We start from the raw sequence: 26,398 nt of genomic DNA, 5'->3' as shown, positions 1-26,398 counted from the left end.
TAAACTCCTAGACACACATGAATTGAATGGTAAAGAACTGGCAATTTTCCCTTTATTTTAACATTTTCCTGAAGTGCTCGTTAATTTTTTTATTGGTGCTTATGAAGTTTTCAAGAAAAGCAGCCCTGGAGAGCAAGCCCTCTTTTTATCCACACAACGAGTATGGCACTACAAGTTTCTTGACTTCCTAGAACCCCATTAAACGTACCTCAACCTCGTTCTGGGTGGAACTTGGCAAACGTACCCAGCACTTACCCACTACTCCCTCCCAGCATTGCCTGGTGTCCAGGAACGTGGCCCTCCCCTCATCCCACCCTTTCCAGGGCTTCTCGTGTTGGTATTTCTTCTCTCCCTAATGCAATGCACCTATCTAAACTCTGGCTGTAAACTGCATCAATAAACGGGGTCTGAGGGAGGGGGGAATGAGCTTCCAGCAATCTCTCTTGATTCTAGCTCACCTGCCCTTGACCCATAAACTTTATTTCCTCTTCTTTTCTGTGTGTGGGCTTGTTGGTTGGTTTTCTTTGGTATCCCATCTGAGATGTAGCCACCATGTGGATAAGGTTAGATACATCCAAATGTTACATCAGCTTTGTTCTTCAGCACTGTACCCATTGTGAGGTGATCACTTAACAACCACAAAAGAGCAAACTTCTTTTGCATGTGGAAAAAGCCAGTTAAATTCTTGCTCTGAAAATCAGTGGCAGAAATTAGATGTGGCTGTTACTCCTGCCGATCTGGATGGAAATGTTTCGCACACAGTAGCTCTGCTAGGAATAAACTGGGCTGCCATGCTAACATACTAAAATGCAGACCACCTTGAGGGCATGAAGGAATTGCATTCCAAAACTTGCACTGCAAGGAACCAAAGTTTAATGGAAAATGCTGAAAAGATCCTATTTTGTTTTTTTAAATTCCTTCTATTTATCATACTGTATTTTATGTTTTTCCTGTTCTCTCCTCTTTTCTTGCTAGGGATATTGGCATGAAAACAGGATCTTTGTTTTCAGAGAGTTAATCTGCTCATGATTTCTTGGTGACATGGGCCCTGAGGCACCCCACCTGTGGAAAAATCCATGGGAGCAGAAAAACTACTGCCAAGTTGGTACCACATGCACACCTTTCGTCTAAGGTGCTCGATGTACTTCATGTGTAACAGTGAATTAAGTTTAACACCCCCACAGGGAAGTAGATTAGTAAGTAAGTATTATAATCCCCATTTTACAATTGGAGAATCTGAGGCACAGAGAGATTAAGTGACTTGCTCAAGACCCTGCAGGAAACTAGTCAGAAATAGAGCACACAAATGGTTGAGGATTAGAATTCAGGTAAGCAGGATCAGATGGACTCTTATAATAAAAGATCCTGTTTTCAGTCAAATATTCTGAATATAGAACAAAGAATGAAACAGCTTTTAAAATACAGTATGGGCCTGCTCCTGAAAAGGCAATGGGAATTTGGCTTTTGTTTTCAGTTGGAGCAGGATCAGGGCCTATCTGCAGAAAGAGATAGCTGTCTAAATAGAATTTCCATCTGGAGACCGTGGCTTTTTAAATGCTCTGCAGCCACCTAGAGGAAGAATAAGTTTGATTTTCATTAATTTTGTGTGGGTTAAGTCAGGGAGGGTGCTGTAATGAGTAATGACTGTAAGACTTTAAACTAGACAACCTGTTTATTATTACTATCACAAGACCTCCTAGGATATGAACACGGTGAATCATCATCAGAAGCTGATGATAACTTCAGTTGTGTTTATATTTTGGAAACAGTTCTCGCTCCTTACTCTCATTTTGCTTTTCATTGCATGTGATGTATTTTTTTTTTTTTTGGGGCACTTCCAGATACTGCACCATTGCTTTCTTTTTTCTTTTTCTTTTTTTAATGGAAATAAGGAAATGATCTATTGTGACTTTTTTTTAAAATAGAGGATCTAAACTTTGCAGTGTTCTCACTATAGCAATAATCTCTTTATTTTGTTTATATTTCACTGGAGCTGTGGCTTTAAAAATCTCCCAGCAATTTCTGAGGCTTTAAAAATTGGTTAGAAAAATCCTGAAAAATCTCTGGCTTTTGTCATCGTTTTTCAAATGAGGGCAGCCCTATACACTGGTGAGGTTTCTGACTAGTAGAATAACTGGTGCAGTGATAAGACTTGATTGATTTCCACCATGTTTGCAGAGTGTGAAAAAATTGTATCTTTTTTATGCCTTTGAATATTTATGTCTCTCTTGCTCTGTAGATAGCATGATTTCAAAAAAGAGCTTCTAGTTGTACCTGCAAAAACCCTAAGCCTGCTTTAAAAATCAAGCCAAGACGAAGAGAAAAATATAAAGTTATACATATTATGTACTTCCAAGGCTGCTTAATATTATTGATTTTTTTTCCCTGGCAGAGGAGACTGAAAATTTCATTATGTTGCAGTGGCTCTGCATCTGCAATGCAATTTGCGATAACAGCCTTAGTGTTGAGCATATACATATATATGTAATATAAGACCCTGAAACAGCAGAATAAGTAATAGGTAACTTTGATTGGTATAACACTGCAAAATAATTGCATGTGGGGGGGGGGCAGGTTTGGCCAGAAGAGTCCAGCAATTATTACAATCCTAGTTATACCCCCAATGAGGAGTGATGACGAGAAAATACCTGTCAGGTGTGAGAAAGGGGTACACCTGGTCCTATGGAAGACCTATGAAAGATCTTTAAGAGGTGACCTATGTTTTTTATCATTGAACTCAAATATGCTTTTATATGCAATGCTCCCTCCTATCATTTTTCCTCCATGTGGTTTTACAGATGGACATACTCATCATTATCTGCATTACCAGACATAACATTGGAGCAGTTTTTACCACATTTTAGGATATATATTTGCAAACAGATGAACACAGATGTGAATTAGCGAAACTGATATGTGGTTTGCAGACACTGAGTTCCTGTATTGCAGATGGGAGTCGTAAAATTCCCTTCTCTTTCTTTATATTGGTCTACATATCCTATGCATGTTGCCTTTCTGTAACAAGATCAGGGAGATGCCTGCTCCAAAGCAGACTTATTGAGGTCCTTTTACTCTTCATCTCAACCACACATCTAGGTTGTAGATGACTTCAGAGGGCCAAATCCTGTTTGCATTAGTTACACTGAAATTAACGGGACTACTTGCATGAATACTGCTAACAAGATTAAGATAAGCAGGATTTGACTGGCATGCTGCAGAGTGCCCAGCTATTGGCCCCTTGTCTGAAAGACATTAAGATATGAACTCTACAGGCTTACTCTAGTCCAAAAATGTTCTTAATGAGGAGCCCCTTACGATGTTTCTCCCTTTAAGAGCTAGATTTTGATCAGCCCTATACCAATACACACAAGGAGGAAGAGGGCACAAAATGCCTCCTGTGTCCTGAAAAGGGGTGGAATGAGTGTGGGACCATGGCCCCAGACCTCCTGCACCCCAGTTGATGGAGCTGGCCGGCATGGAAGTAAGTGCCTGATGGACCGTTTCAAAGGTTGGTGGATCTGCTGCTGTACTGTGTGTTTCCCTGCAGCTCCAGAAAACATTCTGACCGAATCAGGCGGAATTCTGCCTGAGGCTGAGCGTAGGGACCTGATTGTCTTCTTCAGCCCAACTTCAAGTGTTTTTTACTGAAGAGCTTTTATACAGGCTTTCCTTTTCAAGAACCTGGATTTTATAGCACAAAACAGACAAAGCCCACCCAGTGCATCATGGGGAGACTATTATGAGAAAATGAGAGGGCTTTTCTTTTCTTTTTTGTTTTAACTGCCTTTAACACTGGCTCCAGATTCAAAGAAGATTGAGGTGCATGTTAGGGTTGTGCAATCCTGAGAACTTTATTTTGTGTGGTTTTAGAAAATGTTCCAGGGCATTTCATTATTCATTTTATAAGATTAATGCGGAGTATTGTTGGTTAAAGCAATAAAAAGCAAATCTGGCTCAGAGTTCTCATTGTATAAAGGTTAATAATACATATATAATAGTTCTTGGCACTTTTAAGAAAGCCTTTGGTTAATATTTTTAGTAGCACATATTGTAGGTTTTTAGGGATGGGTTACGCAGCATAGTATAAATTTAAAAGGTTTTACACTGGCCTGCATTTATTGCATTGAGTTGAAAAATAGCATATTTTCTTACATTTTGGATGGGAAGTGCAGGTTCTGAAATTGCACACCCAGAAATATTTTGAAAGGAATGGCATGTGCTGAGAAATCCAAAATGCATTGTAGGTTTTTTCCAGGACTTTGAAGGTTAAAAAAAAATCACTGAATTTGAATATACCCTTATACCCCAAATTACAAAACTCCTTTAACGAACATATTTGAAAGGATCCTTTGGCAGTGGAAGGGTGAATAGGGGCATCTTCTACAGTTTTAACTAACTCAGAGTGCCAAGTATGTATGTGTATGTATATATATATATATGGAACAGGAAGCTTGGCATTCACAGAAAGTTACATTAGAACTGTAGAAAGTGTATTCGTGTAACACACATGCCCAGGAAACTTCAGCTCAGATGCAGCATCCAGTTTATAGTGAGATTCTGCATCTCACCAGATTTTTCATCTGGACTGTCTGAGGCACAAAGAGTTCAAGTAACTTAGCCACGGTCACACAGTAAGTCTGCAGTTTAGATAAGTTTGAATCCCAGACCCTTCTGGTTCCTAGTCCATTACTGTAACCTATAAACCACGGCTGCCTTTGCAACCTGGAATTCCCAGGAACAGTCGCAGAACTCTCAAACATTCTAGCCAATGCCCCTTTTTAAAAGAATGAGAGCTCCCTACAGTAAACATCTCTGGGCTGCAGTTTTCAGATCTGGCCAAGCCGTTCTCAACACAGGACTCAAGGAGAGAGAGGTTGCATGAAGCCTTTATGCTCCCACACTCCCAGTGAGCAAGTTCAGCAACCTGGTGGCTGGGGGTCCAGAAAGGGGAAGTGAAGATTCAGTTATGCTGGCTTTATTCCACCTGGGGATTCCCCCATTTCAGAGGAATCCCTATGTGATGGATATACAAACCCCACACCAGGTAAGAAGGGGTTGAAAAGCAAGCAGCCTTGCCCCAGTGCACCTACAGGCATGCTAGTCTTGGAGGAGGAGCCTTGAGAAGGAGAAGCTGAGTTCAGAAGGCCCCAGCCTAGGGAGGTATAGATCTCTCAGCCTCTGCTCCCAGAAAAGAGCATGGAGAGAGTCACAGCTATGTTGGGTGGCCTGCAAGCACTGAGTGGTTGGGCAGATGGCTGGAGGATCCTGGTAGGATAGAGAAGTTAATTTAATTTCCTTTCCTTTGTTGCCTTGAGAACTAGAACTAAGGTCTGAGCCCTGAGACAGACAACCCCACCTACCCAACTGAGAAATTGAGCTCCCCGAGGAGAAAGCAGGCTGATGTAGGAAGTTGCTCAGGAAAGAAGCGTGACCAGGGTGCCCTTAACCACTTGCTACAAGGATCCCTGGGCTAGAACCCAGGGTAGAGGGAGGGACTGAGTTTCCCTGCAGCCTTACCGGGAAGACCCCAAACACAAGGGGACAGAAAGAATATTGGGCCTGGACAGGGCTGTCAACCTGGTGTGAAGCACTGAGATTACCCCGAAAGGGGTGAGACCGAATGTGACCCAGCTGGAGGGTGAAGTCCCAGGGCAAAAAGGGACCACCAGTAGATCTGGTTGGCAGGACTACAGAGAAGAAACCTTGGAACACCATACTTAGCCCCAAGATGATGTGCTGGATAGCGAGTCACTTTGCCACATCCCAGTTGCTTGATGTAAGGCCGGTTTATACTGTTCTTCAGTGTTGGAGCTGCCCAGACGGGATAAAGATCTGGCACTCTAGTCTTGAAAGAAATGACCCATGAAAAATGACTAATCTTTAGCGTACTAGGCAGTTCTGTTCTCTAGGCAGGTGTTTTGAATGCATTGGGAATGATGTAATGACTTCTGTATTTTGCTCAGGCTCCAAAATTACCTTTCAGCATGAGTTATTTGCTGCTCTGATGTTAGTGTCAGTATCTTCCTGAGAGAGACTCAAGAAATAAGTATCTTCAGCTCCAAACACCAAGCTTCAGACTTGAGTAATTGTCCCCCCAACCCACCCCACCCCCACATACACACCCAAAAAGAAAAAGGGGAAAAGCCACACATACACACACAATTTACATGAATAAAAGCGAAAGAGTGAACATTTCTATTATATTTTTGGGTGTGGCATCCTCTTCCCTTCTGAGCTTCCTTCTATACAGTACTTGGGAACAACAAATAATGGAAACCCTTTAGAGGCCTTTGTTTAAAACAATAACAAAACCCACCAAACCCTTATAACAATTTTAAAACAATGTTGATGTTGATAGAAACCATTTTGTTTTCTTTTTTTCCTTATGAGGGAAGAAAAATGAGGTCTCATTGTGGATCAGGGAAAAAAGTCCTGCATCTTGTTGCTGAACTGTGAGCACTGAAATGTGATTAAGGCAGTGACTTGCTTGGCTGCCATATAGACTTTGGATGTCTTCACTGCTGGTGTTAAATTAGCCACTAAATCTTGGATTGTGCAGTCTAGTAAATGGAGTTCTCCTAAGACAACTATCTCCCAGGATGCTGGGCTTGCTGAATGATCCTTGTCTTTGAAATGGTGGCTCTTCGAACGGTCTTCTCAATTTGTAAATGTGCAGCTAATCCCATTTTCCACCCGTCTAACTGAGGTATGGGTTAGATTATGGAAGGCTACACACTGTAAAGGAAATGTGGTGTTTAAAATTTAGGCCTTCAATTTGGCTGGTATCTGTTTTTAAATCCAAAATGTTCATGTCTTTTAACTTGACTTTCATGTTGCCTTTCATCTATGCAGTGCCTTTGCTTGGAGGTACTGATATGTTTTCATATGTGCTACACACCATATCAGTGTTGTGAAAGGAAAGGAGTAAAATATTAAATGAAAAAGACATTCTCTCTTAGTGATTGATTTTTTTTTTGACTTCTTGTTCCCTGTGAAGTAAAGGGAACTGCAGATGTTCAGTGAAAAACACCAAACATCTGCAATTTCAATACTGCCCAGCATTGTAAGAGGCAGCAGCAACCACTGTGCTGCTCTTCTGTTCTGTTCTTTTCTTTTTTAATAGTACATTTAGCATAGGATTCATTTCTCTGCCCTCTTATGGGACTTGGACACTTTCCATGGTTTAATGTGAAAAAGGCCTTTAGCTGAAGAAGTGCAGTCCTCTGGTTTGCTTTGAAGACGTGGGAGCAATGTGGGCTGTCTAACGCAAGGGTGTGTCTGACAGCTGCCGGATGCCTTCACTTTCATGGATTTCCCCTTGCAACAGTTTGTGATTATACACACCCTATTAGTGCCATCTTTCTCTCACACACACACAAAGTATATACAGCATCAAAAGGAATCCAGTTTGAAATATTTGTCCCCAGCAAAAGAGTAAACAACTGGCTGCTCCAGGCCAGTGATTTGAAAAGGGCCCAGTTTACTCTGAAGTATCCTCAATATAGGAAGTTAAGGCAGAAAAGAATAGAGTTTAGGTCCTGAATGAACCCACTTCTTCCTCAGCCTGAACAAAATGCAAGCAGATTTGAAGTCCTGTTGTCTTTTCATTCTGAACTCTATTTAGTCTTACTCTCGCCCTGTATAATACCATTTCCATACTTGGTAGACCTAAAGATGCATTCCACTGCAATCTCATCTGTAGTAGACAAGAGAAGGGGTGTATCTTTCTAAATTGATCAGTCCCACTCCAGCCGCGGGCACCAGTCCATTATTTACATAAGCCCACAAATTAGTTAATCACTTCTTGTTATCAAGAAGGTTCCTTTCTGAAGAACAGCACATCCAAACTGAAGTCGGAGAACACTGCAGGGTATACCGAAGGTTATAGGAACAGAATGAGGAGTTTCACTGCCCTGTTTGAATTCAGGATTTTTCTGATGCTTACAGAGATCATCCTAATGAATTTGGACACAATGTTTCTTGTAATATCACACAAGTGCCTGGTGGTTTGACAATAGGTGGTTATTTGTATGTACAGACGCTCCCCGGGTTACGCAAGACTCGACTTACGCAGACTCGCACTTGCGGAAAAGTGCATAAGCTAGAAATAGGAGTTAGGTTTTTTTGTTTTTGTTTTTTGAGTAACGTTTGGGTATATGTTTCCGACTTATATTCCGCAAAATTCGAGTTACGCAAGGCTTTCCAGAACGGAACGATTGCATAAGTCAGGGAGCGTGTGTATCCAGAAATAAACTAATTATATTAATTTACATAAGGGCAGTGTGCCTGCTCTTTCAACCAGTGTGTGCCCCTGAACCACCTTGTAGTGTCATCAGGGAGCTGTTTTCTAACCCCCATGTTGTGTAGTTTTTGATCCCTGTGTAGGATTTTGTCGTACTGCTAAAGGTGGTGAAACTGGGGAGGTGGGGTGGGGGGAAAGGGAAGATATATATTTAAAACCCTAATGTGTCTTTAAAATCAGTTTAATCTAATTTAGGACCACAAATATTAAAATGCCTTTATCATAATCATATTTTTATTGCATGGTGTCACTACAGCGCAAAATTAAGGCTGTTTTGGTTGCCTTACTGCACTTCCTTACCTAACACATTTGGATTTTTTTTTAAGTGTAACCTTAACTCTGAATTTCCTGGGCTTGGTTATGGGAATGTTACAATACGTCTGTAATGTTTTTATCTTAGGTTACTGATGTGTACTCTCAGGGCTGGTCTAGGGGCAGGCAATCATGGCCATCAGCCTGGGTGCCAACTTCTAGCTATATTGCTGTGCCACTTGGGTGTGTGGTGTGTGGCTTTTGCTCCACTGATTGATTGGCCACCTTTAATTTATTTATTTAGACTTGGTTGCTCTACTGGAATAGGGGAGGGACACCAAAAAGGTTTTCTGCTCTGGTTGGCAAAATGTCTTGGACTCTTCCTGTATACACTCAGTCTTAAGTCTAATTAAACAAAAGTTTTCACCTTGGAATAGAATTGGAACACTTCAGAGGACAGCAAAGTCAAAATGTTCCATTATTAGAGAATATACTATCATAAGAAAATGGTGTTTCTTTGGGTGAAACTGGGCTTCAGTTGTAGGGCACGGACACTCCCTAAGCCTCCAGATACATCCCTATAGCTATCTGTTTATTAGTGTCTCCTAATTTATTCGATAGAATCAGAGGAGATGCAAAGAGGGGATGGGGGAGGTGAGCGGAACTTTGAAATCATTCCCTGGAGTGCAGGACATGGTTCAGCAACAAAATTGAAAAAAGAAAACAAAAATCAGTGTCTACATCACAAAGATTTTTTTTTTTGACACAGATCAGCGTTAGAACTTGTAAATTGCATTCAAGAATCTACGGTTTGTTTGTTTTCTGGGCAGGGAGTAGGAGGCATGCTGCTTGTTTGGCAGAGGAAGTTTCAATAACTAAAACAAACCAAACAAAAACACAAACTCCCAATGGAAATCTAATAAGATTGAAATTAAGAATTTTACTGACATATAAGAAAAATATTTTTTTTAAAACTGACCCAGAGTATTTACCCTATTTTCTCTCAATCGTTCGGGCTTCAGAGAAAAAGCATCTTTTGCCTGAAGTTCTCCCAAAAAGCTGCCCTTTCAATCACACGAAGGGATTGCCTGGAGTTCCCAGCTTGGACCACGAGAGGGAAGTAGTGACTGTATTTTGCTATCTAATAGGTCAAATACTTTCTCCGTTGTAGCTTCAGAAGTGATTTTTTTAAACAAACAATTTCAATATTAATTTATTACTTTTGTTACTAAAGAATCTCATTAGAAAAAATGTCTCTATTTTGATGATGGACGAATATTAACTTTTATACAGTTTTGTTTACTTTTAGTTTTGTTAAATAAGTACAAAAATGATCAGCAGTGATAATTAATTAACAAAGCAAAAACAACACACATACCCCTTGTGATTGTACCTCAGCCAAACCAGAGGATTGGGCCCATCAGCTCTTCCCAGGTTTATACAACTCACAGAAGTAGAAATAACTTGAAGCCAATAAGAGTGGAGTAAATTAGAGAACTGTTCATTCTGACACTCATATGTTATCTTTCTTAGGGAATATTTAATGTTACCCATACCAGCCTTGATGCTTATCCAGGCAGAAAGGAGTGGCTAAGAACTAGAGCTGTTTGGATCTGGATCCAAACTAGTCCAAAGTCTATGGGTGTTTGAAACTGGAGTTGTGGGTTTGGCTCATCTAGACGCATTGTTTTGTGCATGGAGACTTATCTTAAACTTAAGGCAACTGATCTGGTTTGGTGTTGGAACTGGCATTCTTCCCTGTGGCCAGAAACTCTCACAGCAGGAAGCTCTGTGATTTTTGTGTTCTCAAAACCAGATGAAGTGACTCAAATGCAACATTTTATAAGTCCCGAAGTGGAAACTCAGCATGCACACAGCCAGCCTGCCATAAGCAAGCATGATCCTACCTTCCCCACTCCCCAACACCTTGGATATCAATAATATAATAATTATTGTATGAAGAATTATACATAATAGTAAAAGCTGATAAGGCAAGGTTAGTTGAGGATAACAGGATGCCTAGGAGAGAATAAAACTATCTTGATATCTTAACAGGTCTTCAGGAAATACAACAGACTCTCTTTGCAACAGTAATTTCCTGTGATAGCACATCAGGAATCTGCTTTGTGAAATGAGATATATTGGTTGCCACATGTCTGGTTTTCAACTGGAAAGTCTGGTCGAAAGGGGACCTGTGCAGCTCCAGTCAGATGTACTGATGAGATACCAAAAGTCTGGTTACTGTGGGTGGGGGAGAGGTGCAGGGTCATCATCCCGCAACAGCCCCTGCTAAGCCAGGGCCACCTCCAACCTCCATCTTGTGAGCAGGCAGGCTCTGCATCAGGGGCTGCAACTCCTGACCCAGCCCTGGAGCAGAGGGAGCCCAGCTGGTGAGGGAGGGGAGGAAGGTGGAGAGGATCGAGTGACAAGGAAGGGGGAGAGGGAAGCAGCCAGGGATGGGGAGAGAGGAGTGGGTGGGGGCGGGGCCTCAGGGAAAGAGGCGAGGCAGGGACAGAGGGAGGTTCCTGTGCTCCTGCTGTGGTGTCTGGTTTTCGGACATTAGAAAGTTGGCAAGCCTTGAGATATACCTCCTAAATGATATGGGGAAGATGGAACCACTTATGTTCAGTAACAGTGCCTGATGCATTCAGAGCACTGCTTTGGGATGTCAATGAAGATTTGCGGGCATGCTGTGGTAGGACGATACTCATCAAGGGGAACTTGTTCAGTGAATCGTACATAGGGCAGCGAGTCTGTCACGGAAGTCACGGATTCTGTGACTTTCCGTGACCTCCATGACTTTTGCAGTAGCTGGTGCTGGCCCAGGGGCTGCCAGAAGCAGCAGTTTGGGTGTGTGGGAGGGGTCTCAGGGATAGGGGAAAGGGTTTGGGGTGTGTGTGTGGGTGCTTACCTGTGGTGGGGGGCCACCCTGAAGCTCCTGCAGGCCCTGCCCCTGCAGCTCTCATTGGCTGTGGTTCCCCGCCAATGGGAGCTGCAGCAGCTGGCGCTTATGGCGGGAGCAGCAGAGGAGCCCCTGTCCTGGCCCCTGCCTTTGCCGTCTATGAGCTGCAGGGACAGAGCTGGTAGTAAGCCCCGCCAACCTCTCCCCCAGTACCAGCGGGGGTCCCAGGTCACCTCCCCCCGCACCCGTGGCACCCCTGGACTCCTCCTCCCTTCCCGAGCACCCCTGCCCAAGTTTTAGACATGGTGGGTATTTTTAATAAAACTCATGGAGAGGTCACAGGCCTGTGAATTTTTGTTTGCAGCCTGTGACCTGTCCATGACTTTTACTAAAAATACCCGTGACTAAAACATAGCTTTAATCCTAGTGAACAAAATAGGGGATGAACCTGAATACTAAAATGGGAAATGATTTTCAGATAGCTGAGCACTGCCACGGGCTCCCACTGACTTCACTTAGAGTTATGAGTGCCCAGCACCTCTGAAAATCAGTCCCTTAACGTTTCCAGCACACTGCAACAATATAAAGCATACACAAATGGCAAACTTTGCAAATCCATTGCCTCTTATCAGTTCTTGTATTTTCAGCCTGTGCCTAATTGACACATGTTCTAGATGAGCTAATTTTGTATACAGACATGTGCAGTAGCAGATTTACTTACTCCAATGGTTTATGATTATTCAGTGAAATAAGATGGTTGAATTGAGAGCTGAATGAATAATTGGTTCTTAGGGAGTTTTGTGGCTTTTGGTTTTGGGGTTTTGTTTTTTTTCATGTTTTGTTTTGATTTGGTGATCGACCTGAAAAATGCAGAAAAAAATTGATTTGTTTCAAGCCAAAACTAATATTTTTCAGTTTTTCTCACTGAAACAAAAATTTTTTTTTCAGGTTTCTAGCTGTTACATTTTTGAGGTATTTGTACATGTAAATCTCTTTAAAACCAACTCTAGCTAAATTTCAAAACAAAACATTTCAAAATGAAAAATAAAAAAATGTCAAAACGAAATATTTTAACATTTTCAAAATTTTAATTTTAATTTATCTGGCCAAAAGTATTTGCCAAATTTGAGCCAAATTAAATAATAGCTTTTGTCATCCTGTAATTGCATTTTTTAGTGATTTTACTATTCAACTGAAAATTTTTGCTGTGCTCTAGTTGTTTCATGAACCCTGAGGGCTTCATACCATAGTAACTGTGTGTGTCTTCATTGCTCCTTATAATGCTCTTAAATCTGGGAATTAATCTTAAATGTTGTTGCAATAGACATTATTCAGGAGAGCTGAGATGGAGCCTTTATGAAGACAAAATTGTCTTTGTTACAAATTGTCTTTGCCTTGCTCCCTAATTGCAGCGTACAGCCTTGGATCCTCATTGCATGGCAGCTCTTGACTCTCATGTTCTGGGCTATCTACTTTGATATGACTCTCCCATTGATGTAATTGGGAGCTCTGAGCATATAGAATAGAGTATAGCAGAACTGCAGAGATTAGACCCTCTATGTGGATTTGGGAGTAAAAAGTGTCCAACCTGTTTGCCATTTCTCCAGCACAGGTTATTGCAGCTTTAAACTGTATATGATTATATAAAAAATAATTCCAAACCTTGAGGGCTGTTTTTCAAAACTTTTTTTCCTTGTTTGTTTCTGGGCTGTTTTTTGCAGGTCCTGTGTAACAGATATGTGTGAGTGTCCAGTTCATAAAAACTGCTATTGTGAGTCATTCCTTGCCTATGCCCGAACCTGTCAGAGAGAAGGGGTGAAAGTCCAATGGAAACCTGAGCAGCATTGTGCAGGTAAGCATACTCTGATTGCTTTGTTGCAATTTAATGCACAGTCTGAAGGAAAGAACATTGAAATTTTTTATATCATTATAATACTGGAGGGGAAAAAATAGAAATCAATAAATGGCTAGGCTAAAATTTGATAAGCAGCCAGCCTACATTCTAAGCTATAGGCGTGTGTCTATAATATATATATAATCACACACTCTCTCTCTCTCTCTCTCTCTCACACACACACACACACACACACACACACACACACACACACACACACACATATTAGTATGGTATGTTATCGGTATATTGAGAGAGAGAATCCCAGCTTGTCATGGAAATATATAGTGTTCATGTGCATTAATTTTGGTCACTGAGGCAAAGTTCCCATGTGATTTGCACTGCTTTAATGGCAAGTAATTATTTCCACAGAGAAGAGGAAGTTACCTCCTGTAATTGGAGGTTCTTCGAGATGTGAGATCCCTATCTATATTCCACACATGGGTGCACGTGTGTGCCTTGTGCCTGAATCCAGAAGTGTTTCTTAGCAGTGTCCGTTGACCCGCATGTGTGTTGTATGTCTACTTATGCTCCCAGCTGAGGATATAAGAGGTGGTACAGATCAACACCTCTCCAGTCTCTCTCTTACTGTAATGGAATGCAGTCCTCAGCGAAGGGGATGGAGGGCAGGTAGTGGAATACAGACAGAGACGACACATCTCGAAGAACCTCTGGTTACAGGTAGATAACTTCTCTTCTTCGACTGATGGTCTCTTAAGTGTATTCCACATTTGGGTGACTCACGAGCAGTGATCAGTGCGGAGGTGGGTGCGAGGATTCCAGCGGAAGTGCGGTCTGCAGTACAGCCTGTCCCATCGAATGTGTGTTGCTGCTGCTTGTGCGCTGGGATAGTGTGTCATGAACAGGTGAACAGGTGCATGAGAGATGCCTTGTCAGGAAACGTCCACCCGTGAGGCCGATGTGGCGGCCTGTGCTTGCATAGCATGTGCCATGACTCTATCAGATGTGGGTATATTGGATTGATTGTAGCTAGGGCTGTCAAGTGATTAAAAAAATGAATCGTGATTAATCACCCTGTAAACAATAATAGAATACCATTTATTTAAATATTTCGGGATGTTTTCTACATTTTCAAATATATTGATTTCAATTACAACGCAGAATACAAAGTGTACAGTGCTCACTTTATATTTATTTTTTATTACAAGTATTTGCACTGTAAAAAAAACAAAAGAAATAGTATATTTCAGTTCACTCAATACAAGTACTGCAGTGCAATCTCTTTATCGTGAAAGTTGAATTTACAAATGTAGAATTATGTAAAAAAAAAACTGCATTCAAAAATAAAACAATGCAAAATTTTAGAGCTTGCTAGTCCACTCAGTCCTACTTCTTGTTCAGCCAATTGCTCAGACAAGCAAGTTTGTTTACATTTGCAGGACATAATGCTGCCTGCTTTTTGTTTACAATGTTGCTTAAACTGCAGCAAGGGAGGTTTAGGTTGAACATTAGGAAAAACTTCCTAACTGTCAGGGTGGTTAAGCAGTGGAATAAATTGCCTAGGGAAGTTGTGGAATCTCCATCATTGGAGATTTTTAAGAGCAGGTTAGACAAACACCTGTCAGGGATGGTCTAGATAATACTTAGTCCTCTCACAAGTGCAGGAGACTGGACAAGATGACTTCTCGAGGTCCCTTTCTGTACTATGATTCTAATGTCACCTGAAAGTGAGAACAAATGTTCTCATGGCACTGTTGAAGCTGGCGTTGCAAAATATTTATGTGCCAGATGCGCTAAAGATTAATATGTCTCTTCATGCTTCAACCACCATTCCGGGGGACATGCATCCATGTGGATGACGGGTTCTGCTCGATAACAATCCAAAGCACTGCAGACCGACGCATGTTCATTTTCATCATCTGAGTCAGATGCCACCAGCAGAAGGTTGATTTTCTTTTTGGTGGGTTGGGTTCTGTAGTTTCCGCATCTAAGTGTTGCTCTTCTAAGACTTCTGAAAGCATGCTGCACACCTGATCCCTCTCAGATTTTGAAAGGTTCTTCAGATTCTTAAACCTTAGGTTGAGTGCTGTAGTTACCTTTAGAAATCTCACATTGGTACCTTCTTCGCCTTTTGTCAAATCTGCAGTGAACGTGTTCTTAAAATGAACAACATGTGCTGGGTCATCATCCGAGACTGCTATAACATGAAATATATGGCAGAATGTGGGTAAAACAGAGCAGGGGTCGTACAATTCTCCCCCAAGGAGTTCAGTCACAAATTTAATTAACACATTATTTTTTTTAACAAGCATCATCAGCATGGAAGCATGTCCTCTGGAATAGTGGCTGAAGCATGAAGGGGCATATGAATGTTTAGCATATCTGACACGTAAATATCTTGCTGTGCTGGCTACAAAAGTGCTTTGCAAATGCCTGTTCTCACTTTCTGGTGACATTATAAATAAGAAGAGGGCAGAATTATCTCCTGTAAATGTAAACAAACTTGTTTGTCTTAGCGATTGGCTGAATAAGAAGTAGGACTGAGTGGACTTATAGGCTCTGAAGTTTTACATTGTTTTGTTTTTTGAGTGAAGTTATGTAACAAAAAAAATCTACATTTGTAAGTTGCACTTTCATGAGAAAGAGATTGCACTACAGTACTTGTATGAGGTGACCTGAAAAATATTATTTCTTTTGTTTATCATTTTTACAGTTCAAATATTTGTAATTAAAATAATATTCACTTTGATTTCAATTATAACACAGAATCTTTCTCTCTCTCTCATTTATTTATATATATATATATATATATATATATATATATGAAAATGTAGACAAACATCCAAAATATTTAACAAATTTAAATTGGTATTCTATTGTTTAACAGTGCGATTAAAACTGCAATTAATCATGATTAATTTTTTAATCATGATTAAATTTTTTGAGTTAATGGTGTGAGTTAACTGTGAATAATTGACAGCCTGAGTTGTAGCATTCACAGATGTACCTAAGACTAATTTGGAAATGCAAAAGGGTTGAATCCTGGGGAGGTAGAGCACCAGTACACGTCAGACATCAAGGGAGTGCAAGGCTCTTTCAGTAGGGGAGGTGTGTGGTTTGGGGTGGAAAACTGGCAGGTGTATGCACCGATTTAGGTGGAATTCAGACACCACTTTTGGGAGGAATTTAGGGGGCAGCCGTAAGACCACCTTGTCCTTGTGGAATATTGTGTAGGGGGAGTCCGCCATCATAGCTGTGACTTCACTGACTCGTGTGGGTGAGGTAATGGCCACCAAGAAAGTCACTTTCATCGAGAGGTGGGAGAATGAGCATGTTGCTCAAAGGGCGGCTTTGTGAGGGCAGAGAGAATGAGATTATGATCCCATGGCAGCGCGGGCTTTAGTATTGGTGGAAAGGTGTTGAGTAAATCTTTCATGAAGCTGATAGTGGTGGGATGCATAAACACTGAGGAGCTATCCATAGGAGGCAGAAAGGCAGTGAGTGCTCCCAGGTGCACTCTAATAGAGTTGAGGGCCAGGTCTGACATCTTGAGGGCAAGGAGATAGTCGAAGACCAGTGGAATAGATACCGTGCTCAGTGAGTGGTGGTGGTGGCAATGGGCCCATGCATAGGCATCAACTTCTGTTCCTGCCGGTGGTGCTTGACCCCCCCCGCCCCACTCCACCCCTCCCAATAGGCCCCGCCCCCTTTCACCCCTGCCCTGCCCAAACTCCGCCCCCTCCAGTTGTTTGGTGGCGGCTGGGCGGGAAGCGCTGGGAGGTAGGCGGAGGAATGGAGACACAGCGCGCTCGGGTGGGGGGGAGGAGGTTGGCTTCCAGTGGGTGCAGAGCACCCACTAATTTTTCCCCATGGGTGCTCCAGCCCTGGAGCACCCACGGAGTTGGTGCCTGGGAGTGTGCAGAGGTGGAGTGGTGTGCAGGCGGACAGTGTGAGGAAGTCCGTGAACCAGAACTGACAAGGCCAGAATGGGGCTTTGAGTATAATGGTGGCTCTGTCCTGGTGAACCTTGTATAGCATCTCTGGCAGGAGGAGAATGGAGGGAAAGTTGTAGCGGAGGTTGCCTGTCAAGGGGAGGAGGAGAGCATTGCCCTGATAGTCCTCCCCTAAAGTCCTCCCTCTGGAGCAATAGAGGGGCAGCTTTTGGTTCTCGTGAGTAGCAAAGAAACTGGGGAATGCCCCACTTCATGCAGGGGTACAGGAGTGTGGCATCAGGTAGCTCTCACTCGTGATTGAGGTACAGAGTCCTGCTGAGCATGTTGACCCAGGAATTCTTGGTGCCTGGTAGGTACACGGCTTGAAGGGGTCAGACCATCATGTGAGGGAGGACAACATGGCCCTGGGAATGGTCCCCCGGGACTCTATATGGTCTCTGTTGGGTCTGCAGATGAAGAAGAGCCAAGCTTGAAGACAATGCACATGGAGATGTATGTGTGGTGTCATGTGAGGGCAGGCTGCCATATGACCAAGGAGGGAGAGACAGTGGTTGACTGTGGTGCGTGGTCTGCGACTCACATCTGCAATGAGGGCTGTCAGTGCTGTGAAGCGGTCTGCTGGGAGAAAAGCCTCACCATGCTGGAGTCAAGTCGCCCCACCCCCCCCATGAAATATATCATCATGTAGGTATCAACACTGACTTTTCCTCATTGACGCTGTTATCTAGGGATCCCAGGAGATTGCAAAGACGGAGGATTGCATAGGTTGCTTCCTGTTGCAATAGTGTGACCAGGAGCCAGTTGTCGAGATAGGGGAATACTGAGTAGCCTAGGCAGCGCATCTGGGCTGCTACTATGGCAAAGATTTTTGTGAACACTCTTGGCACTGCTGCTATGCCACATGGGAGGACCCACAATTGGTAATGCTGATGCCCTACCTGAAAATGGAGTAACTTGTGGTGGGCTGGGTGAATGTCCATGTGGAAGTAAGCGTCTTTCATGTTGAGAGCCATGAACCAGGCTCCTTCAGGTAGGTAGGGGATAATCAATGCCAGCATGACCCTACCTTATTTGGACTTTTTAATAAATGCATTGAGCACTCGAAGATCTAGACTGGAACGATGCTCTCCGCCCTTCTTTGAGATGAGAAAGTATGGTGAGTAGAAGCCTTGTCCCCTGTAGTGAAGTGTGTCAGGCTCTGTTGCCCCCTTGAGGAGCAGAGCATACACCTCTTGTTGGAGGATCAGTTGATGGGATGGGTCCTCAAGGAGGAGGCGGGGGGGGGGCAGTGGTCCAGCAGGAAAGAGAGGAACTCTGTGGTGTATCCATGGTGGATGATCTCCAGTACCCAACTGTCCATGGTAATCTTGCCCCAATTGTGGGTGAAAATGACAAGATGCTCCCAAAGATGACATGGGGCGCTGCCAGGGATGACACATGGAGGGGAGGCACATGGAGATGCCCAGCAGCAATGAGGCTGCTCTCCCCCTGGCAGTGGCACTCTCCCTCCGTCCCCCAGGCTGCAGGGACACAGGAAGTCTTATAGTTAAGACTAAGATTTAGTCATGGGGTATTTTTAGTAAAAGTCATGGTCAGGTCATGGGCAGTTAACAAAAATTCATGGTCCATGACCTGTCCATGACTTGTACTATATGCCCCTGACTAAATCTTGGGTGCTCTGGGGCAGGGGGTGGCCTGGGGACACCACAGGTGCAGGGGTGGGGGTGGCGGCGTGACCCAGGACTGCCACTGCTGCTGGAGGAGGGGCGGTGCGGGGCGGCCCGAGAATGCCCCGGCAGCAGCGTGTGCGGCTGGCCCAAGGCTGCTGCTGAAGTCCCGGAGGTTCTGGAAAGTCACAGAATCTGTGACTTCCGTGACCTCCATGACAGACTTGCAGGCTTAATTATAGTTTGGAAAGATGAGTGGGATACTCTCTGCTGGTCAAAGAGCTGTTACTCTGCGATCTATTCTGGTGATTGTGTGACTCAATGTCTACCCTTGCATCATAATTTTCCATTACATGGAGGATACAATAGCAGGAAGGGATGAATGAAACAGATAAATATATGAGTGCTCCTGAAATCTCTAATTATTCTTTACAAAGGAACAGAGAAATCCAGACAGAATGTGCCTATGTGAATGTACTGCTCCCTAAATGTGGCCCCAGAAAGCATTAATTACATGTGTCATTTTAATCCATTGATGCATCCAGTAGCAGGTCAGACTGGAGCCTGAAGAAAACAGCCCTTGCCTTGTTTTCATGAGCTGCCTGGATTCTCTTTACTTTTTATTACTGCAGGACTGCCTAGGATCTCTAGTAATAGACGAGGACCCCACTGTAATAGGCTCTGTCCAAACAGAATGGAAAGATGGCCTCTGCCCCAAAGAGTTTACAATCAATCCATCTCCTGTTTTATACGTAGAGATAGAGTGGGGAGTATTAGGAACCAATGAGACAACATTAGTCGTCATGAGAGGCAATGGTTTCAGCACACCAGTGGCCTAACCTAACTTTTACAATTGTAGCAGCTAATGCTCTCTTGCTTCCTTTGACACAAATGGGAAACTAATGCAATGTTCCCTGTAAGCATGAGCCGGTTGGAATGGCGCTGTATCAGTGAAAGAGACTCCTTTAATAAGGGGATGTCTATAGTGATAGAACGTTTTGCCTTTTTTTCTACAGTGTCATCAAAGATAAGAACTTTTCTAAGGACAAAACACCCCTTGAGACAACATTTTGAGCAAGGGGTGTCCATAAATCCTCTACCAAGGCCTTGAAAGGCTATTAGTCAAGACAACCCTTCTCCCCCCCCCCCGTCATTAAAATGGACATTTGTAGAAACTTCTCAGCTCTGTAACATCCCCTCAAAAACACTAGCACTCTTTTCGTGCTTTTTTGGTTGAAAATCCGTGGGGATCTCCTCAGGAAAGTAGCATGTGTCTGAGTAAGTTTCCACTTGATACTCCATTTGGAAGGTGAGAATAAAGTATAGGGGCTGGACTTTTCAAAGGGGGAAGTAAGGCCATGTCTCCACAGACAGCGGTACAGTGTCGTAGCTGTACCAATGCAGCTGTGCCGGGACAGCACGTCTGGGGAAGACAGTTTATGCTGATGGGAGACATGAACACTTACGTTGGTGTAACTTATGTTGCTTGGGGTGTGAATAAACCACCCCCCTAAGCTACATAAATTATGCCAACATAGGCTGTACTGTAGACATAGCCTAAGACACTCAAATCTCATTGGGATCTGGGCCTCCTAGCCAGGACTGAGACTTTTTTCAAAGCCAGCTTTGTGATCTGTACGTGCATTTTTCATTAATTGTAATGGAAGTTGTGTCTCTAAATTCCCTGGGATTTGAAAATCTCAGTGATGGCTCAGATTTGCAAAAGGACCTAAGGGGGCCCAAATCACAAAGGGCCTCTACAGTTCCTCCAAAGGGTAATCTTGTTCCCATTTACAAATATCCACGGGCCAGCAGATACTCTGTATTTGATCATCTGACCTTTATTTCAGCTCACACTATCAATATCTGGGTGGTGTCAGGATGGTACATTTTATACCACAAAACTGTATGGACTGCGCAGGGACCTCATAAAAAATAAAGTGCCTCCATACACTTCTTATGGTAACAACAACCAGTATCAAGGTTTTAAGCTTTAGCTGCCTTTTGTTCAACCCTACCATTACCATTATTTCGTCCTATTTAGGGATAAACATTTCTAGTTATGAAACAATATATATATCATAAAATTTAGTAATCTGTGACTTTCATTTCCTGTTTGACATTTCATAGACTGCAGGATATTTGGAAGGCTCGTATTCTAATGGGAATGGAGTGTACTTATTAATAAAGTCAGGTTTTAATTATTCTTTTGTGTGTTATAAAACACAGGTCTCGTGTGCTTGCCAATTCTTATACCCAGAATGCTGTATGCCTAGCTCAGGGCTAAATAATATTCTTTAGAATACTTATGCTGTCTGGACTGTCAGCCAAATGGGATGCGCAGGAGACTAAATATATGTTCTGTTCTCTACACACTTTTCCCCCCCTCTGACCAGAAAGTGGATCCTCTAGCTACTCATTTTCTAAATGAATAGCACATGTTCACTGCTGTTTAAGGCATACAGTGCACAGGTGATCTAAGATGACACTAAGAGAAGGGTGTGGAGAAGACATTAGTCAATGGGAGATTTGTTACAAAAGGATAAAAAGGAAAAAGATGGGTTATGGTATGAAGGGGTTGGTGAGACCAATGTGTAAATTGAGAAGATTTGGAAGGGCAAGAAGGGGTGTGTGGGAAGCAGATGAGTTGAGGGGAGAGTGAGAAGCTATGAGGATGGATATGGGGAATAAGAAAGCATATGAGGGGAAGAGTAAGGAGCTCGGGATGGTGAGAGAAGGGGAGAAATAAGGGAAGGAGGTTTAAGAGGATAGAAAGAGAAGTGAGGGGGCTGGTGAGGGAGTGACAGAGTGGGGAAAAAGGAGGTGAGAGAGAGAGAGTGGGGCAGATGAAGACAGAGGAGAGGTGTTTATGGGGCTGAAGAAGGAAAAGAAACATTCTAGCCAGGATGACTGAGGGGAAGGCAAAGGTATTTGGGCAGTGGAGTATTAACTTTTAGCCTCTGGAGCTCAGAAGACATATGTAGAAGATTCAGTCTGGTAAGGGGGAAGTAATTCCCTGTGAAGGGGTGGCTGTGGCAATACTAAAGAAAAGGGAAGGCATGGTTTGGGCAATGATAAGGAGGGAGGTGCAGGTAGCAGAACTGAGAAAGCCACTTCATCCAGGGACTGGCTCTCACGAGCTCTTGTCAGCTAAGTGATTTTCTCCGTTGATTCCTGTGTATTAAGGGTTGTTGTTAGAGGGTGATTCCAGATGTCATCATTTCCACTTATATGTTGGTTTCAACCAGCTGTTTTGTCCTCCTGGTTCCCTCTCATTTGCAGAATTTAAGTCTAAAGTGCACAATTTTTTTTCCCCCAAATAATTTTGTCCCTGGTGGAATTTCTCCTAGATCTTACTCTAGTCAGTTTCCTCTGTGTGCCTCTGTGAGAGAGGAGAGAGCTTCTAACTTTTTAATGAACATTTGATAGACATTGGAGCAGTTAGAAATACAGGCAAAACTGTATAATTAAAGGGCTTGTTCAGGTCCCCTCCCTTCCACAGGCAAGAATGCTCCTGAAATGATGAATCCAAATTGTAAGCAACAAGTACCATGAATGAGGCCCAGACTGGATGTCCTAAGAAACACCAGGAAAGGGAAGGCTGGGCAACCATAACAGAAAAAGCTGCACTCTGTAGACATTTGGAAATCCTAACTCAGAAAGTTCGGTAGACTTTAGAATGCAGAAAAGCAGCTGGAGGCCGACTTGAGAAAGGCAGCAGTTTGGGGCTCTTATTAGACATCAGACATTATCTTAACTAGATTTGTCAGATATCAGTGAAAAACAAAGCGGTTCAAAAGTTCATATTTGATATCTGTGTTTTTGTGCAGTGGAACAACAAGAGACTTTCTCTGCAAGTGGGTAACTAAAAGCTGTAAATTCCCATTAATACAGTAATAGATATGGACAATTAGGAGCTAGTTGTTAAAAGCCTAAAGTCAGGACCAGATTATAAGCAGCAATGCCAAACATATGTTTTTGAAGATGAGTGGAAAAATGCTAGTGGACTGGTAATAGTGCAAAATGCTGTATTATTTGCAACATTGATAGTAAGTTTTTGTTTTGTATTAACATATTAGGAAAGTTAACATCACTAGTGTTCAAATTTTTAAAAAGTATTTGCATCAGAAGGTGGACATGAAAGCATCCCTTCTGTTTTCTGTGTCTACATGGTAATGACCCATGTCAACAATCCAGGGGAGGTTTTTAACTGTATATTTAACTTTTTTCCCCCTTTTTCTTCTTTTTTTTTAGTTGTTGGTTGACTTAAAGTCAAAGTGGAATGTTTTGGATCAATCACAATTTAAAATGTGAAATGCCCAAACAGGTTTAAATGTCAGCTATTGTATTTTTCAGTATTCCACTTGCACAGTAATTATCATTTAATTCCCATGCTGTGCCTCCCCCACCCCGTCATGTTTCCTCCTGGGTCCTTGTGCCTGCCCGTTTCCTATACAACAGGGAGTGCGAGCAGGGGGGCAGGGCAAGGGGTGGGGTGGGGGGAAGAAACAGTGGGCAGCAAAAGGGGGATGGGGCAGGGGGAAGAGAAGGGAATGGGGCAGGGGACAATGGGCAGAAGAAAGGGGAGGGGAAGGGAAGAGGATACATGAATGGGCAGGGGGAAAACAGGGACCTGGCATGTGACACCCCCTCGGCAGTAGCACGAGCAGGGAGGCGGCCACAGCAGCACCAGAGCAGCCATGTTGCCACAGCAGCTGGTGCCAGAGTGACCCCAGCCAGCAGCAGCTGGGGCTCCATCATTAAGCCGTCCCATCCCCCTCCCCAGCACCACCAGCCCAGGTATCCAGTCCAGGTTGGGGGAGAGAGCCAGTGAGCCATGGCTACAGTGTGCACATGTGTGTGTGCAGGGGCACACCCATACTTTGCACCTCCCCACCTCAAAATATAGCAGTCAAACTACACCTATGGGTTTAGGTCAGAATTTTTCATCCCCGAGCCATGTAGCTGGGTCAACCTAGCTTTTTAGTATAGATCTGGCCTTAGTGATTAAAGTCCTAACCTTAGCATGACATTACTACAAGATTTTATATTTTAATAAGAGTATCTCTGCTTGCTTTTTCTTTGTGAATAATGGCAATGCTGTAATGGCATTCTAAGCCCCATACATGGAAAAAATTAGCCCTGTTCTGTCTCTAACAGAATCGGTGTGACTTGCATTCTTTAAAAAGTAGTGGACCTGTAATACCTCTCAAGAGAGAAGCAACCTTTTTTGTGCAGCCACTTAACTGTAAATAGCAAGATAGGATTCTGGATACTTGTGAGTCTATTGCCATTTGTAAACCGCTTGATGGTGCTTTCTTCAGCACAGACCTCTGAAAGAATAATAGCCTTTTATTTATTGTTGAGCCATGTATTATTCTCCATACTGGAATAGAGTATACAATGTTAAGAGTTGAACGTTCTAATCTAGTAGTGGTAGCTTAGCCCTGCATAGTCATTTATATTGAAAATACATTGAAATGTCAACTGCATGGGGCACATACTGGCCTCACCAAACATAAGAAGCACTGACCTCAGTGACCCCTTGATATAAGTGGATAGCAGAGTTTTTTCCCCCCAACATGTGGTGTTGCTGTTGAACTCACAGCACCGTTTTGACTTGCTGCAATGTACAATTCTATTAGTGAAATTAAAAGCAATGCCTGTGAGTTGGAAGACTTGTCACTGTCAACTTTGCCACTGGTTGTTAATGGAAACTTGAGCAAGTGACTTCACCTTTCTGGTTCCTTGGTTTCCCCATCTGAAAAATGGACATCATGAGGTTATTTATCTGCCTTTGTAAAATGTTGCAAGAATCTCAGATGAAAGGCATTATACCATCTATACAGTCAAAGCAGAGATAAGCCTAAACTATAAAATTCAGATCTGGTTCTAGATGTGAATTTTACCCAAGTTTGGAGGTATTCTGGATCCAGAATTTTGTTTCTGCACTTTATACTGATAAAGACAGCTCTGAAGTTAGTATCCGGATTAGAATTCTCACAAAGATCAGGATTATTTTAGATATCTGATTTTGGTTCACGCTCATCTTTAGCACTATATAGCAGAATCTCTATATAAAGCACTTTTTCATATGATTGTCTCTGATGCTATGATGTTCTATTAAATATCTGCAACTATGACTAACATGTTATAGAGATAAAGGATTGCACTGTGGTTTTAAAAAATGTAATTAGAATGGCATATCTTTAATCCTAGTCATGTGATCTTTATCAATCACGTGTTTTGTTTTTTTAACTGCCTTTCAGCAACCCAGTGTAAACATGGTGCAGTGTATGATACCTGTGGCCCTGGATGTGTCAAAACATGTGACAACTGGAATGAGATTGGTCCATGCAATAAGCCATGTGTTGCAGGTTGCCATTGTCCAGCAAACTTAGTTCATCACAAAGGAAGATGCATCAAGCCAGTCCTCTGTCCACAACGGTGACATTAGTTCTATATCTGAGGACTTTAATGTTGGTATCTTTCATACCTTTGAAGCTCACAGCCAATGAAGGACTGCACTGTTTGTATGCAGATTCTGCAAAGTACACACATACTCAATGTTTGTGTATATATGTGTGTGTATGTATATTTATGTGTCTATATATACACACACAGGCACATATATGCATTTATTTATATATACACACACAAACGTATATACATTTATTTATATATAATGTATACTGTGTGTGTGTAAATACACATCTGTACACCAAATATAAATACAACATATATATATATACACACACAGAGAAATATACATCATTTATGTAAACAATGGAAGGATGAATTATTTTATGTATATTTTTTGCTATAAAGTTTATGTATTATTTGTAGGATCCTAATCTGTAAGCCATTTGAGTCATTGTATAAATAAAACAGGTGTTTTTAATACAATATAGTGGCATCAAAACATTGGATGACTTTGCCATTACATAAAGTTGTAGTTTCCCAGGAAATTTTTCTCGGGCCAGAGCATTGCCAGACCGGATTATCTTCAACAGAGAACCTGGATTTACAGTTATACAGGAAACACATTTCTCTGGAGATGGAGGATTTATCTAGGAATATTTCATGTTTATCTCAGAGCTGTCTAGTGATTGGTGACAGGGTTTAATGGTGCAGAGAAGCTAGTGATTGGATTTTATGCTTCATTGAATCACTGTATAAAATGACTTCCAAAACTGGATAGGCCAACTGCCAAGAAAGAGAGATTTGTTTTGGTAACAGAACCAAAGAATCAATGGCCAGATTCTCAAAAGTGTTCAACATGCAGCAGCTCCCATTGAAAAACTGATCTCTTATTATTTAATAAATTAAATATCCTATATGTGTTATATTTGGCATTAACTGGGAATGAACAGTAAAGAAACAGAAAAAAAACTTTAGCCCCCTTGCCATGTTTTAAGCCATTGGTTTTGTTTCATACATTCTTAGAAATATTATTGGATTAACAAA

At 42.3% G+C, this 26,398-nt stretch overlaps 1 protein-coding gene across 1 annotated transcript in view; it reads left to right on the top strand.

Annotated features, from left to right (window-relative positions):
* BMPER (BMP binding endothelial regulator) overlaps positions 1-25,382 on the top strand; it is a 191,487-nt gene extending 166,105 nt beyond the window's left edge. Inside the window, exons 14-15 of the mRNA XM_077809237.1 lie at positions 13,178-13,308; positions 25,201-25,382. Of these exons, the coding sequence (XP_077665363.1) occupies positions 13,178-13,308; positions 25,201-25,382 (313 nt within the window). The remainder of the gene's footprint in view (positions 1-13,177; positions 13,309-25,200) is intronic.
* The last annotated feature ends 1,016 nt before the right edge of the window (positions 25,383-26,398 follow it).

The sequence above is a fragment of the Eretmochelys imbricata genome, chromosome 2, assembly GCF_965152235.1.
Source record: "Eretmochelys imbricata isolate rEreImb1 chromosome 2, rEreImb1.hap1, whole genome shotgun sequence".
Lineage (NCBI taxonomy): Eukaryota > Metazoa > Chordata > Testudines > Cheloniidae > Eretmochelys > Eretmochelys imbricata.
The sequence above is the reverse complement of the archived record's forward strand: the minus strand, read 5'-3'. Positions and strand labels throughout refer to the sequence as shown.